The 17,670-nt window shown below is 35.7% G+C and overlaps 1 protein-coding gene across 2 annotated transcripts in view; it reads left to right on the plus strand.

Annotated features, from left to right (window-relative positions):
• Ano5 (anoctamin 5) overlaps positions 1–17,670 on the plus strand; it is a 111,423-nt gene that overhangs the window by 21,620 nt on the left and 72,133 nt on the right. For both annotated transcript variants that reach the window (XM_076846988.2, XM_076846989.2), the window contains one exon: positions 395–508. In XM_076846988.2, the coding sequence (XP_076703103.1) occupies positions 395–508 (114 nt within the window). The remainder of the gene's footprint in view (positions 1–394; positions 509–17,670) is intronic.

Genomic DNA, 17,670 nt, shown 5'->3' on the forward strand with positions numbered 1-17,670 from the left:
TGGTCTGAAATTAATCACATCCTGGAAGAAGTGTGTAATCATCGTTATTTAATGAACTAATTGGTACGTTTAATAAGTATAATAAGACTCTGTGCATTTGGAATTAATATATACATATATTCATTTTATAATTTGGTATAGTTGCAGCATTGTTGTGTGTGCATGTAGTTAATATTCTTACTTCCTCCTGAGTTGTTTTTATTTAACCCCCCCTTATGGAATTTCACTTTATAAAGTAAGCATTCTCTTCTGATGAAAATTCATGGTTATTTGCCCTGACTTATTATTTTAAGATCAAATATAAGATGGTAATCAACTTTTAAATAATATCCTCTTACATTTGCTATTTGAGAATAAACAGTATTTTTAAATATCTCATTGATGTCTCCTGCAGTTTCAAAAAAGGGCGCAAAGCAAAGATTCTATCTTCTTCCGTGATGGAGTCAGGCAAATTGATTTTGTGCTTTCCTATGTTGATGACATAAAGAAAGATGCAGAGTTAAAGGCGGTAAGTACTTATCTAGAGAAACAAGAATAAAAGAGATGCCCACTCTGTATTGTGATGTAGATGTCCACATTGAATTATGTTGTAAATGTGAAAGTGCTCTGAAGTTTTCTTGAAGTCTGAAACTTAGTGAGCAGACTGCAAAATAAGCAACCTACAAATGGATGTTTAAGTCAATTTTATTTGTTGGGGGGGGTAGTTTGGAGACCAACTTCTTTTTCTTCTTTCAAATGATTGATATATGTTTTACCTAGCTCACTTTAGACATTAAATGTCTTAAAATATGAGATTGTTTGTGAATATTATTTCCTTTTTGTATGAAGTTCTCATTTTGAAAATGTTTGACTAATTCATCTGATTTGAAATAAACTTCATGTTGTGATCTATTCCCTACCCTATTATTTTCATTGTAACACTTATCATGTTCTCAATTTATTTACTCATTTTTTAACTTGTTTATTGCCTCTACTACCCATAAATTATGTTTATAAGGCCAAGTACTCTGTCTTATTCATTGCTATATACCCAGATACCTGGAATGATAATTGGAGTGCAATTAATATTAAATACTCAAATGAAGTACTAAGTTAAAGTGCAATAATAAACATATATATGGATGTACATATATACACTCACATTTATTTACATACTTACAAAGTAAATGTCATGCGACTAAAGCTGTTATACATATCCGCAAGAATATATGACTGTCTAGTCCTGTCTCCTTCTTTTACTCTTTCCTTATCTGGTGCGGCAGGTCTCTGAAATTCATATATTGTTATCTTTTCATCTCTTCTCTTAATGTTCCCTTCATTCCTGGCTGTTCGTTGGGGTAGTCATCTCAAGTGGAGGCATTTTTCCTTACTTTCCCTGGAGATGAGGTAAATGTTGTTCACCCATTTGTCTTGTTGATTACACTGTATTCTCCCTCCCTTGTTCCTCAAATTCCTGAGTTTTGAATTTCATCAAATTGACTAGTGCTCTGCACTTGTCACTTGTCATTTCTTGGACTTTGGTTCTTCCCTTTTTATTTTTCTACAATTTTAGCTCCTGCTCACTTTCAGTATTTCCTGCTCACTTTCAGTATTCAGTACTCTTTTTAAAATCACTTTTGATGTCAGGGCATGCATAGAGGATTATTTTGTCCCTTTGGACCTTCTGTTTTTTGAACTCCCTTCTTCAGTCATCTTAGGCTTTATTCTAACTCTTAATCACTTCCCTGAAACTTGTAACTTCCCTGATAATTGTAACTCTTTATAATTTCATTTCACAGGTCAAATGTTTTAACCAGCTCCTCAAATATTCTAACCTATACCCTTCTCTTTCAATCCCAGGACTAGACGAAATATAATTATCTTACCACCTTTTTTTATTGCTATTTATCCCCCTCTTTCTGATGTTTTTCTAGCTTAATTCTGATGGTCAACAATTGTAACCACTCTTGTATATGACATTAAGTTCCTTGCCCCTCTTTCAAGTATACTTACTTGAGAAAACAACCTTAATTAAATGCAACTTTTTACTTTCTAAATGCCCACACCCATGCAGAAAGAAAACCGTTCTTCTTAGACTTCACCTCATAAGGTGCCCATGGACCATAAGTAAGTCCTTAGTGCTATGTGGCATTAATATCTGACTTCCTTATTCTATTGTCCTCCACTCTCCTGCTTGAGAACTTATTATTTTTTCTTACACCTCTACTACCTCCTTCCACATTTCAAACTAAGCAGAGCACACTTTTATACTTTACTGAGAAAACTGCTGCAAGAAGAGAAATTCTAAAAGTTTCTATCATCACATCTCTCTAGCCACTAGCATTTTCACCTGTATAGTCTACCTGCCTTCCTGTTACTGTAGAATAACTACTCATCCTTCTGTCTAAGGCCAGCATCTCCACATGTGCCCTGTAGCTTATTTCTTCTTACTGACTCTTCAGAAATCACCATGACCACCCTTAGTTTTTTTTTTTTTAATTTTTAAATTTTTTTAGTTGTCGATGGACACAATACCTTTATTTAATTTATTTATTTTTATGTGCTGTGAGGATCGAACCCAGTGCTTCACGTGTGCTAAGCACATGCTCTAACACTGAACCCCCACCATACCCCCCCAGGTTTTTTGATCATTAGAAAGACTCACAGGACTTAGCATACAGTCATGTTCATGGCTGTTTCATTACAGTGAAATGATGTAAAGCAAAAACAGCAAGGAGAAAAGGCTCATAGAATAAAGTCCAGGAGAAAGCAGGAACAAGCTTACAAGAGTCCCTGGGGCATACTTACCTTCTCCAGAAACAATATATGACCACAAATATAAAGCATTGTGTACTAGGCAAAATCATTAGAGACTCAGTGCACTTAGGCTTTAATAGTGGGCTGGTAACCTCCTCACATTCTGCCTAGGGCATGTCCAAATTCCTTACTCCCAGAATAAAATTAGGTGTTTAGCATAAACTACTCTGAGTATACAAATGGTTTCAGCATATTGAGCCACTCTTATCAGTTCTGGTACTGAGGAGAAACCTCCAGAAAACCAAGTCCCCACACTCCAAGGATGACCTTTCCAATGCTGCAGGCAGGATAGCACTTTCATGTCTATTATGAACTCTTTTCTTTACATTTACTTAAGAATATTGTTCCTGCAATTCTTTCCTTTCTCTACAAAATCATATTTTGTGTTGTTTTTTATGAATTATTTCCTTAAAAAATAAGCAGTTAATTTTTCTACTTTGAGAAAACAAGCAAAACCAGGACAAAAACTTTCTTGACGCAAGTTTCCTTACCAACTACTCTCCAGTTCTCAAACTCTTTTTTACCCAACTCCTTAAACCTCTTCCTTTCAGGCCCTCATCCCAACCACTCTGTGCATCTCCACATATAGAGTTCAAGTCTCAGCCCCCATCATACTGAACATATTACAGTTTGACATAGTTGATAATACCCTTTCCTATGTATTTTCTTCACTTAGCTTTCAAGAATACATTTTCTTAATTTTTCTTCTTTCGCTAGTTGTTCCTTCTCAATCTCTGCTGGAACCCTTACTCTTGTGGTGCCACAAGAGACATAGTTCTTAATCCTTATCTTTTTAAACTTCATTGATTTCTCTGATGATATGATTCTGTTTGCTAGTTGTAAAACTGTTGTGCCAAATACAGAGTTTCCTTTTCCTGTTCAGAGTTCTCTCCCAATAATGCACAACTCAATGACTATTCTGCATTTTTATAAATGCCATAGACATCTGAAACTCAACAGTTCAATTCCTATACTTCCCCTAAAGACAGACCCATCCACAAGTCCTCCCCATTTTTAATTATTCATCATATCCTTCAATTTTTGGAAAGGATATAACTTAAAATATACTGTACATGCACCAGTTCAATTACTTTTCCTGTGTTTCTATAGAAAGAAAATTCTGTGAAAATTGGATATCAACCATCATTCATTTTTTAAAAAAATATGAAGAAATACCTAAAATGTTCATTCTACTTCCCCACATGATTTTACCCTAATACGTATGTTTTATTATTTTTTTTAAATAAATTCATTTACTTTAATTAGCCATATATGACAGCAGAATGCATTTTGATTCATTGTAAAACTTGCATCACAACTTTTCATTTCTCTGATTATACGTGATGTAGCATTGCACCATATACATCGCACAGTCTTACATGTATCTAGGGTTTTAATGTCCATCTCATTCCACCATCTTTCCTGCTCCCATAGCCCCTTTCCATCCCTCCTCCACCTTTGCCCAGTCAAAGTTCCTCCATTTTTCCCATGCCCCCCTCCCATATGGATCAGCATCCACTTATCCGAGAAAACATTCAACCCCTGTTTTTTTGGTATTGGCTTACTTCACTTAGCATGATATTCTCCAACTCCATTCATTTACATGCAAATGCCATAATTTTATTCTCTTTTAATGCTGAGTAATATTCCATTGTATATATATACTACAGGTTTTTTTTTATCCAGTCCTCTATTGAAAGACATCTAGGTTGCCTCCACAGTTTAGCTATTGTGAACTGAGTTGCTATAAACATTGATGTGACTGCATTACTATAGTATGCTGATTTTAAGTCCTTTGGGTATAGTAGGATAGCTGGGTCAAATAGTGGTTCCATTCCAAGTTTTTTAAGGAATTTTCATACTGCTTTCCAGATTGGTTGCACCAATTTGCAGTCCCACCAGCCATGAGTGAGTGTGCCTTTTCCCCCACATTCTCACCAACACTTATTGTTGTTTGTATTCTTGATAACCACCATCCTGACTGACGTGGGATGAAATCTTAGAGTAGTTTTGATTAACATTTCTCTAATTACTAAAGATGTTTAACATTTTTTCATATATTTGTTGATCAAATGTATTCTTCTGAGCAGTTTCCAGCTCCTTAGCCCATTTGTTGATTGGGTTGTTTGTTTTTTTTTTGGTGTTAAGTTTTTTGAGTTCTTTATGTATGCTGGAGAGCAGTGTTCTGTCTCATGTGCATGTGGCAAAAATTTGCTCCCAAAATGTAGGCTCTCTCTTTACCTCATTTTAGTTTGAATCCATACCATTTATTGATTCTTGATTTTGTTTCTTGTGCTGTAGGAGTCTTATTAAGGAAGTCAGGGTCTAATCCAACATGATGAAGATTTGGACCTGCTTCTTCTTCTATTAGGCATAGGGTCTCTGGTCTAATTCCTAGGTGCTTGATCCACGTTGAGTTGAGTTTTGTGTATGGTGGAAGATAGAGCTTTAGCTTCATTTTGTTGCATATGGATTTCCAGTTTTCCCAGCACCATTTGTTGAAGAGCCTATCTTTTCTCCAATGTGTTTTTGGCACCTTTGTCTATATGAGATAACTATATGTGGCTTTGTCTCTGTGTCTTCTCTTCTGTACCATTGATCTACATGTCTACTTTGGTGCCAACACCAGGTCATTTTTGTTACTATAGCTTTGAAGTATAGTTTAAGGGATGGTATTGTAATGCCTCCTGCTTCATTCTTCTTGCTAAGGATTGCTTTGGTTATTCTGGATCTCTTATTTTTTCAAATGAATTTTATGGTTGCCTTTTCTATTTCTATAAGAAATGATATTGGGATTTTAGTTGGAATTACATTGAATCTATATAGTGTTTTGGGTAGTATGGCCATTTTGACAATATTAATTTTGCCTATTCAAGAACATGAGAGATCTTTCCATCTTCTAAGGTTTTCTTCAATTTATTTCTTAGTGTTACATAATTTTCATCATAGAGGTCTTTCACCTCTTTTGTTGATTCCAGAGTATTTTTTTGAGGCTAATGTGAATGAGGTGGTTTTCCTAATTTCTCTTTCAGAGGATTCATCACTGATATATAGAAATGCATTGATTTATAGATATTAATTTTGTATTCTGGTACTTTGCTGAATTCATTTACTAATTCTAGGAGTTCTGGTGGAAAGTTTTGGATTCCCCAAAATATAGCATCATGTGGTCAGCAAATAATGATAGTTTGAGTTCTTCTTTTCCTATTCATTCCTTTTAATTTCTTTTGTCTGTCTAATTGCTCTGCCTAGAGTTTCAAGGACTATGTTGAATAGAAGTGGTAAAAGAAAGCATACCTGTATTGTTCCTGTTTTTAGAGGGAATGCTTCTTATTTTCTCCATTTAGAATGATATTGGCCTTGGGTTTAGCATAGATAGCTTTTACAATGTTGAGATATGTTCCTACTATTCCTAGTTTTTCTAGGATTTTGAACATGAAAGGGTGCTATATTTTGTCAAATGCTTTCTCTGAATCGATATAATCATTTGATTTTTATCTTTAAGTCTGTTGATGTGATGAATTATATTTATTGATTTCCATATTTTTATTAGTTGCTCATGACAATACAATGATCTTGACATATCATACATTTGAATCAAATGGGGTATAATTTCTCATTTTTCCAAGTGTACAGGTTGCAGAATCACATTGGTTATACAGCCATGTATATACATACAGCAGTACTAGTGTCTATTTTATTCTGCTGCTCTTCCTATCCTCCCTCCCCCTCCCCTCCCCTCCCATCAAATCTCTCTACCCAATCTAATGTGACACATTTTTTTCTCTCTTTTTTTCCTTTCCCCCTCACATCATCATATATGTATTTTGTATAACAATGAGGGTCTCCTTCCATCTTCCGTGCAATTCACCTTCTCCCTCCCATTGCCTCCCACCTCTCTTCCCTATTTAGTAGTAATCTCTTCTCACGCTCTTCCTCCCTACCCTATTTTGAGTCACCCCCTTATATCAGAGAAGACATTCAGCATTTGTTTTTTAGGGATTGGCTAACTTCACTTAGCATTATCTGCTCTAATGCCATCCATTTCCCTGCAAATGCCATGATCTTGTTATTTTTTAGTGCTGTGTAATATTCCATTGTGTACAAATGCCACTTTTTTTTTTTATCCATTCATCTATTGAAGGGCATCTAGGTTGGTTCCACAGTCTAGCGATTGTGAATTGTGCTGCTATAAACATTGATGTAGCTGTGTACCTGTAGTATGCTCTTTTTAGGTCTTTTGGATACAGTCCAAGAAGGGGGATAGCTGGGTCAGATGGTGGTTCCATTCTCAGCTTTCCAAAGAATCTCCATACTGCTTTCCAAATTGGCTGCACCAATTTGCATTCCCACCAGCAATGTAGGAGTGTACCTTTTTCCCCCCACATCCTTGCCAGCACTTGTTATTGTTTGACTAAGTAAAGGCTGCCATTCTTACTGGAGTGAGATGGTATCTTAGAGTAGTTTTAATTTGCATTTCTCTGATTGCTAGAGATGGTGAGCATTTTTTCCTGTATTTGTTGATTGATTGTATATCCTCCTCTGAGAAGTGTCTGTTCAGGTCCTTGGCCCATTATTGATTGGGTTATTTATTTTTTTGTTGTTTAACTTTTTGAGTTCTTTGTATACTCTAGAGATTAGAGCTCTATCTGAAGTGTGAGGTGTAAAAACTTGTTCCCAGGATGTAGGCTCCATGTTTACCTCACATATTGTTTCTCTTGCTGAGAAAAAAACTTTTTAGTTTGAATACGTCCCATTTGTTGATTCTTGATTTTAACTCTTGTGCTATAGGTGTCTTATTAAGGAATTTGGGGCCCCAACCCCACATGATGGAGATTAGGGCCAACTTTCTCTTCTTTCTATTAGACGCAGAGTCTCTGGTTTGATTCCTAGCTCCTTGATCCATCTTGAGTTAACTTTTGTGCATGGTTAGAAAAAGGGATTCAGTTTCATTTTGTTGCATATGGATTTCCAGTTCTCCCAGCACCATTTGTTGAAGATGCTATCCTTTCTCCATTGCATGCTTTTAGCACCTTTGTCTAATATAAGGTAGTTGTAATTTTGTGGATTGGTCTCTGTGTCCTGTATTCAGTACCATTGGTCTACCAGCTTGTTTTGGTGCCAGTATCATGCTGTTTTTGTTACTATTTCTCTGTAGTATAGTTTAAAATCGGGTATCATTATACCACCTGTTTCACTCTTCCTGCTTAGAATTGCTTTAGCTATTATGGGTCTTTTATTTTTCCAGATGAATTTCATGATTGCTTTTTCTATTTCTGCAAGGAATGCCATTGGGATTTTGATTGGAATTGCATTGAACCTGTAAAGTGCTTTTGGTAATATGGCCATTTTAATGATATTAATTCTGCCTTTCCATGAGCAAGGTATGTCTTTCCATCTTCTAAGGTCTTCTTCTATTTCTCTCTTTAGGGTTCTGTAGTTTTCATTGTATAGATCTTTCACCTATTTTGTTAGGTTGATTCCCAAGTATTTATTTTTATTTTTATTTTTATTTTTTTGAGGATATTGTGAATGGGGTAGTTGTCCTCATTTCCATTTCAGAGGATTTGTCACTGATATACAGGAATGCCTTTGATTTGTGCATGTTAATTTTATATCCCGCCATTTTGCTGAATTCATTTACTAGTTCTAGAAGTTTCTTGGTAGAACCTTTCGGGTCTGCTAGATATAGGATCATGTCAGCCGCAAATAGTGCTAATTTAAGTTCTTCTTTTCCTATATGTATGCCTTTAATTTCTTTAATCTGTCTAAGTGCTCTGGCCAGTGTTTTGAGAACTATGTTGAATAGAAGTGGTGAGAGAGGGCATCCCTGTCTAGTTCCAGATTTTAGAGGGAATGCCTTCAATTTTTCTCTGTTTAGAATGATACTAGCCTAAGACTTAGCATAAATTGCTTTTACAATGTTGAGGTAAGTTCCTGTTATCCCTAGTTTTTCTAGTGTTTTGAACATGGAGGAATGCTGTATTTTGTTGAATGCTTTTTCTGCGTCTATCAAGATGCACATATGGTTCTTATCTTTAAGTCTATTGATGTGGTGAATTACATTTATTGATTTCCGTATATTGAATCAGCCTTGCATCCCAGGGATGAATCCTACTTGATCATGATGCACGATCTTTTTGATATGTTTTTGTATCCGATTTCTCATAATTTTATTGAGGATTTTTGCATCTAAATTCATTAGAGATATTGGTCTGTAGTTTTCTTTCTTTGAAGTGTCTTTGTCTGGTTTTGGAATCAGGGTGATGTGGACCTCATAGAATGAATTTGGAAGTACTCCCTCTTTTTCTGTTTCCTGAAATAGCTTGAAGAGTATTGGTATTAGTTCTTCTTTAAAGGTTTTGTAAAACTCTGCTGTATATCCATCCGGTCCTGGGCTTTTCTTGGTTGGCAGTCTTTTGACGACTTCTTCTATTTCCTCACTTGATATTGGTCTGTTTAAGTTGTGTATATCCTCCTGATTCAATCTGGGCAGATCATATGACTTTAAGAAATTTATCAGTGCCTTCATTATCTTCAATTTTATTGGAGTATAAGGTTTCAAAATAATTTCTAATTACCTTCTATATTTCTGTAGTGTCTATTGTGATGTTGCCTTTTTCATCCCCTATGCTAGTAATTTGAGTTCTCTCTTTTCTTCTCTTCATTAGCATGGCTAAGGGTTTGTCGATGTTGTTTATTTTTTCAAAAAACCAACTTTTAGTTTTGTCAATTTTTTAAATTGTTTCTTTATTTCAATTTCATTGATTTCAGCTCTGATTTTGATTATTTCTTGCCTTCTACTGCATTTGCTGTTGTTTTGCTCTTCTTTTTCCTAGGCCTTTGAGGTGAAGTGTGAGATCCTTTATTTCTTGTTTTTTTTTTCTTTTTTTGAGGAATGAACTCCAAGCAATGAATTCTCCTCTTTGTACTGCTTTCATTGTGTCCCATAGATTTCAATATGTTGTGTCTGTGTTTTCATTTACCTCTAAAATTTTTTAAATTTCCTCCTTGATGTCTTCTGCAACCCATTGTTCATTCAGTAGCATATTGTTCATTCTCCAAGTGGTGTAGGAGGTTTTCTTCCTTCTTTTATCTTTGATTTCCAGTTTCATTCCATTATGATCAGATAAAATGCATGGTATTATGTCTGTTCCTTTATATTTGCTAAGAGTTGCCCTATTCCATAATATATGGTCTATTTTTGAGAAGGCTCCATGTGCTGCTGAGATAAAAGTATATCCACTTGATGATGGTTTATATATTCTATGTATGTCAGATAAGTCTGGGTTATTAATTGTGTTATTGAGTTCTATAGTTTCTTTATTCAGCTTTTGCTTAGAAGATCTGTCCAGTCGTGAGAGAAGTGTGTTAAAGTCACCCATAATTATTGTGTTGTGGTCTATTTGTCTCTTGAACTTGAGAAGAGTTTGTTTTATGAACATGGCAACACCATTGTTTGGGGCATATATATCGATGATTGTTATGTCTTGTTGGTGAATGGTTCCCATTAACAGTATATAGTGTCCTTCTTTATCCCTTTTGATTAACTTTGGCTTGAAGTCAATTTTATTTGATATGAGTATGGCCACCCCTGCTTGCTTCTGAGGTCCATGTGAGTGGTATGCTTTTTCCAACCTTTCACCTTCAGCCTGTATATGTCTTTTCCTATCAGATGAGTCTCCTATAGGCAGCATATTGTTAGGTCTGTTTTTTTAATCTAGGTTAACAGCCTATGTCGCTTAATTGGTGAGTTTAAGCCATTAACATTTAGGATTACTATTGATATATGGTTTCTACTTCCAGTCATGTTTGTTTATTTTTGTTATTTAACTTGATTTGTTTTTCCTCTTTGATTAGTTTTTTCCTTCACTGAGCTACTTCCCACTGTTGATTTTCATTGTTATTTTTCATTTCCTCTTCGTGTAGTGTTTTGCCCAAAATGTTTTGCAGTGCTGGTTTTCTGGCTACGAATTCTTTTAACTTTTGTTTATTGTGGAAGGTTTTTATTTCGTTGTCAAACCTGAAGCTTAATTTTGCTGGATATAATATTCTTGGTTGGCACCCATTAACTTTCAGCGTTTGAAATACATTGTTCCAGTATCTTCTTGCTTTCAGCATCTTTGATGAAAAATCAGCCGTTAACCTAATTGGTTTACCCCTGAATGTAATCAGCCTCCTTTCTCTTGTGGCTTTTAATATTCTCTCCTTGTTCTGTATGTTGGATATTTTCATTATAATGTGTCTTGGTGTGGGTCTCCTGTGGTTTTGGATATTCGGCGTCCTGTAGGCCTCTAGGATTTGGATTTCTGTTTCATTCTTCATGTCTGGAAAGTTTTCTAAAATTATTTCATTTAACAGATTGCTCATTCCTTTGGTTTGGACCTCTATACCTTCCTCAATCCCAGTGACTCTTAAGTTTGGTTTTTTTATGATATCCCATATCTCTTGGATGTTTTGCTCATGGTTTCTTACCAGCCTTTCTGAGTTGACTAGACACTTTTCGAGATGATATATTTTGTCTTCGTTGTCTGATGTCCTGACTTCTACTTGGTCTACTCTACTGATGATACTCTCATTTGAGTTTTTGATTTGGTTTGTAATGTCCTTCATTTCCAGGATTTCTGTTTGATTTTTTTGTATAACCTCTATCTCCCTATAGTGTTGTTCTTTTGCTTCTTGGATTTGTTTATGTAATTCTTTGTTGAAGTGATCTTTCATTGTTTGCATTTGCTGTCTTAAGATCTACTTTAAGACTCCATACCAACTGAAGATTTCATATGTCTTGAAATCTTTATCTGACCGTCTCTCAGCTGTGTCTACATCTCCTGTAATGTTGAGCTGTCCTGCATTGTTTGTGTTCCTTTTCTTCCTTTTTTTTTTCTTAATGCTCATGTTTCTTTCCAGCTCTGTGTGACTGCTGTGTTATTATTTTCTTCTATAAATTTGTTTTGCTTTTGTATAGCTCCGAGATCTCTCCTTTGTGATGGGAGACAATGTCTAGAGATGTTGGGTTTAATTGTAATTTAAAGTAAATTCATTAGTTTCATAAAAGGCATACAGATTCTGATGGCATCTAGAGAACTGAGGTTTAGTCTTAGGACTTTATGTTTAGGTAGAAAGATGTGATGATATGGGGGTTAGTATATCTTAGCTATTTTGGAGGATAGCTCTAATGAAGGGGGCTATTAACAGGAGAATAAATAGGAGTATTTGGGTGTATCTAAGTACTTAGGAGCACTATAGAGAGCCTCGAAACATTCAGTTATTTGCATTTAGTAAGTTACACGTAGTAGAAGTAGTAATGCTTGGGAGGAAAGGATTAGGAAAAGAAAGGGGAAAAAGAAAGAAAAAGAAAGAGAGAAAAGAAAATAATAAAAAAATAAATATATGTGTGTCTGTGTGTGTGTGTGTATAAAAGAAAGAAACAACAAAAAAGCACTCGTAGAGTTCTATTTTCTTCTCTTCCAGTAGGTGGAGCTGTGCTTTCTGGGCTAAGCCTCTGGCCTCAGGATGTAGGAAACAGTCCCTGTGAGGCGGCTCTCCCTCCCCAGCTGGTCACTTATGGTTGCTCCTGGTCTCTTGCCCCCTCACTTCTCCTGCCCGCCAGGCCCCACTTACTGAGGCTCTTCTATACAGTTCTAGCTTCACACTGGGCATGCAGGACCCTGGATGCCCTGCTCTCTTGAATGACTGGGTGCTCTCTTTGTTATTCACTCAGTCATCATGGCTGTGGAGCACGGGTGTTGAAATACGGCAGCCTATCCAGTCTGATTCCCTCTGATAGCCACGCCCCCCAAGGGACGGGGAGTTGGAAGTCAGGTGCCTTTTCAGTTTCCCTTGGCTCTGATATTCACACACACGGAGAGCTCAGCGCAGGAGGCGGCTCGGGTTTTCTCAAGTTTGAGCTACATCCGTGCCCCTCAGATGCTCAAACTCCCTGAATATTCCTTAAAGAACAGCATCCAGCCATTCTGAACTTACACCCTGCTGGCGCAGCGGTGCAGGTCACGGGGCTGCTTACTCCCTTCCCGCCGCCATCTAAGAATTATTCTGATTTCCATATGTTGAAACAACCTTGCATCCTTTGAATGAACCCAACTTGATCAGGGTGCACTATTTTTTTAATATGTTTTTGTATGTGATTTACCAGAATTTTATTGAAAATTTTTGCATCAATGTTTATCAGGGATATTGGTCTAAAATTTTCTTTCCTTGATGTTTCTTTGCTTGGTTTTGTATCAGGATGATACTACCTTCCTAGAATGAGTTTGAAAGGGTTACCTCCTTTTCTATATATTGGAATAAGTTGAGGAGTATTGGTCTTAATTCTTCTTTGTAGGTTTTTGTAGAACTCAGCTGTCTGGTCCTGAACTTTTCTTGGTTGGTAGGCTTTAGATGGAGTCTTCTATTTCCTTACTTGAAATTCATCTCTTTAAATTGTGTATGTCCTCCTAACTTAGTTTGAGTTGATCCTATGCCTCTAGAAATTTTCTGGTGTTTTTGAGGTTTTCTATTTTACTGGAGTATAAATTTTCAAAATAGTTTCTAGTTGTCTTCTCTATTTCAATAGTGTCTGTCATGATATTTTCTTTTTCATCACAAGTTTAGTTAATTTGAGTTTTCTCTCTTCTTTTTGTTAGTGTAGCTAAGGTTTTGTCAATTTTATTTATTTTTTTAAAGAACCGGCTTTTTGTTTTGTTGATTTTTTGAATTGTTTCCTTTGTTTCAGTTTCATTTATTTCTGCCCTGATTTTAATTATATTTTGTCAAATGCTTTTCTGCATCTATTGAGATGATCATATAATTCTTATCTTTAAGTCTACTGATGTGATAAATTACATTTATTCATTTCTGTATGTTGAACCAATCTTGCATCCCTGGGATGAATCCCACTTGATCGTGTTGCATGAGGGGTTGGAGGGGAAGGGAAAGGGCATGAGCTTATTAGTGATGGTGGAATGTGATGATCAATATTAGCCAAAGTACAGGTATGAAGACACGAATTGGTGTGAATATACTGTGTATACAACCAGAAATATGAAAAATTGTGCTCTATATGTGTAATAAGAATTGTAATGCATTCTTCTGCCATATATAAATAAAAAATTAATTAAAAAAAGGACATTTCATACTGATCAAGGGATTCATGCATAAGCAAGCCATAATAATCATAAATATCTATGCCCCAAACAATGGGGGGCATCTATGTACATTGAACAAACCCTTCTCAACTACAAGAACCAAATAGATCACATACCAATAATACTGAGTGACTAATACACCTCTATCACCACTGGATAAATCTTTCAAACAAAAACTAAACAAAGAAACTATAGAACTTAGTAATACAATCAATAATTTGTCCTTAACAGACATGTATAGAATATTCCAGCCATCAACAAGCAAATACACTTTCTTTTCAGCAGCATATAAATCCTTCTCCAAAACATACTGTGTGTTATGCCACAAAACAAGTCTTAGCAAATACAAAAAAACAAAACAAAACAAAACAAAACAAAAAACCAGAAATATTACCCTACATTCCATCTGACCATAATGGAAAAAAACACTAGAAAACTAAGGATAATAGGAACACTGCTTAACATCATAAAGGCTATCTGTGCTAAGCCCCAGGCCAACATCATTCTAAATGGAGAAAAATTTAAGGCATTCCCTCTAAAATATGGAGCAAGACAGGGATGCCCTCTTTCACCACCTCTATTTAACAGTTCTTGAAACACTGGCCAGAGCAATTAGATGAAAGAAATTAAAGAGGTACACGTAGGAAAGGAAGAACTCAAATTGGCACTATTTGCTGATGATATAATTCTATACCTAGAAGACCCTAAAAGTTCCACCAGAAAACTTCTAGAGCTAGTAAATGAATTCAGCAAAGTAGTAGGATATAAAATCAATACTCCTAAATCAAAGGCATTTCTGTATATCAGTGACAAATCCACAGAAAGGGAAATGAGGAAAACCACCCCATTTTCAATAGCCTCAAAAAAATACTTGGGAGTCAACAAAAGAGGTGAAAGATCTATAAAATGAAAATTATAGAACCCTAAAGAAAGAAATCAAAGAAGACCTTAGAAGATGGAAAGATCTACTTTGCTCTTGGATAGGCATAATTAATATTATAAAAAATGACCACACTTCCAAATGCACTATACAGATTTAATGCAATTTTGATCAAAAGTCCAATGACATTTCTCATAGAAATAGAAAAGACAATCATGAAAAATTCATCTGGAAAAAATAAGAGACCCAGAATAATTAAAGCAATCCTTAGCAGGAAGAGAGAAGCAGGTGACATCACTATACCAGACCTTAAACTATACTACAGAGCAATAGAAACAAAAACAGCATGGTATTGGCACCAAAACAGACTGGTAGACCAATGGTATAGAATAGGGGATGCAGAGACTAACCCACAAAACTAAAATTATATTAGACAAAAGTTCCAAGAACATGTATTGGAGAAAAGATAGCCTCTTCAACAAATGGAGTTGGGAAAACTGAAAATCCATATGCAACAAAATGAGAATAAACCCCTATCTCTCACCATGCACACAACTCAACTCAAAATGGATCAAAGACTTAAGAATACAACCAAAGACCCTGCATCTAATAGAAGAAAAAGTAGGCCCTAATCTCCATCATGTGGGATTAGGCCCCAACTTCCTTAATAAGACTCCTTTGGCGCAAGAATTAAAATCAAGAATCAATAAATGGAATGGACTCGAACTAAAAAGTTTCTTCTCAGCAAAAGAAACAATCTGTGAGGTGAAGAGAGAGCCTACACCTTAAACTGTCCTTCTTTATCCCTTTTCACTAGTTTTGGTTTGAAGCCCACTTTATCTGATATGAGAATGGAAACCCCTGCTTGTTTATGTGGTCCATGTGAATGGTACGTTTCTTTCCACCCTTTCACCTTCAGTCTATGGATGTCTTTTCCTGTGAGAAGAGTCTTTTTTTTTAAGATGCTTTACCTATGTCCATTACTCATTTTTTTTATTAGTTGTTCAAGACAATACAATGATCTTGACATAACATACATTTGATTCAAATAGGGTATGAATTCTCATTTTTCCACATGTACAAATTGCAGGATCACATTGGTCATACATCCATGTGTATGCATACGGCAATCCTAGTGTCAGTTGTATTCTGTTGCCCTCCTTATCCCCCTCCCCTCCCCTCCCTTCCCCTCCCATCACTATTCTCTACCCATTCTACTGTGACACTTATCTCTCTCTCTCTTTTTTTCCTTCCCTTCCCCCTCACACCATATGTATTTTGTGAACCCATGAGGGTCTCCTTCCATCTTCCATGCAATTCCCCTTCTTCCTCCCTTTCCCTCCCACCTCTTTTCCTTGTTTCGTGGTTATCTTCTTCTCATGCTCTTCCTTCCTACTCGGTTTTGAGTCACCTCCCTTATATCAGAGAAGACATTCAGCATTTGTTTTTTAGTGATTGGCTAACTTTGCTTAGCATAATCTGCTTAGTGCCATCTATTTCCCTGCAAATGCCATGATTTTGTTATTTTTTAGTGCTGAATGATATTCCATTGTGTATAAATGCCACATTTTTTTTTTTTTATCCATTCATCTGTTGAAGGGCATCTTGGTTGGTTCCACATCTAGCTATTGTGAATTATGCTGCTATAAACATTGATGTAGCTGTGTCCCTGTAGTATGCTCTTTTTAGGTCTTTTAGGTATAGTCCAAGAAGGGAAATAGCTGAGTCAAATGGTGGTTCCATCCCCAGCTGTCCAAGGAATGTGAGAAGAGTGTTTTGATGGCAGCATATTGTTGTCATTTTTTAAAAATCCAATCTGTCAATTTATGTCTTTTAATTGACATAAATTTAGGCCATTCATATTCAGGGTTATTATTCAAATATGATTTGTATTCCTGGTCATTTTGGTTTATTTTTGGTTTTTAACTTGACTTGGTTTCTCCTTTGATTAGCCTTTCCTTTAGTGTATTTCCTTCCTTTGCTGATTTTCATTGTTGTCTTTATTTCTTCCTCAAATATTTTGCTGAGAATACTCTGTAGTGCAGGATTTCTAGTTGCAAATTCTTTTACCTTTTGTTTATTATGAAAGGTTTTATTTCATCATCAAATCTGAAGCTTAAATGTGCCGGATATAAGATTCTTGTTTGGCATCCATTTTCTTTCAGAGTTTGGTATATGTTGTTCCATGATCTCCTGGCTTTGAGGGTCTGGGTAGAAAAATCTGCTGATATGTACTGGTCTCCCCCTATATTTGATCTGATTCCTCTCTCTTGCAGCCTTTAAAATTCTATCCTTATTCTGTATGCTAGGCATTTTCATTGTAATGTGCTTGGTGTGGATCTGTTATAATTTTGTACATTTGCTGTCCTTTAAGCCACTTGTATTTGATTTTCCTATTCATTCTTCATATTTGAGAATTTTTCTGATATTATTTCATTGAATAAATTGTGCATTCCTTTGGTTTGAATCTCTGTGCCTTCCTGTATCCCAATATATCTCATTTTTTTATGCTGTTCTATAATTCTTGGGTGTTCTGTTCATGGTTCCTTACCATCTTCACTGTGTGATTAACTTTATTTTCTGGATTGTATATTTTGTCTTCATTTTCTGATGTTCTGTTTTCCAAGTAATCTAGTCTGTTGGTGATGCTTTCTATTGAGTTTTTTATTTGATTTATTGTATCCTTCATTTCAAGGACTTCTGATTATTTTTTTATTTGTTTGTTTTCAGAATTCCTGTCTCTTTTGCTACCTGTATTTGTTCCTTATCTCTTTGTTGGAATGATGGATTCTTGCCTGTATTTGCTCACTTAGGTAATTCTTTAATTCATACATCATCTTAATTATGTAC

This window comes from Callospermophilus lateralis, chromosome 2 (assembly GCF_048772815.1).
Source record: "Callospermophilus lateralis isolate mCalLat2 chromosome 2, mCalLat2.hap1, whole genome shotgun sequence".
Classification (NCBI taxonomy): Eukaryota; Metazoa; Chordata; class Mammalia; order Rodentia; family Sciuridae; genus Callospermophilus; species Callospermophilus lateralis.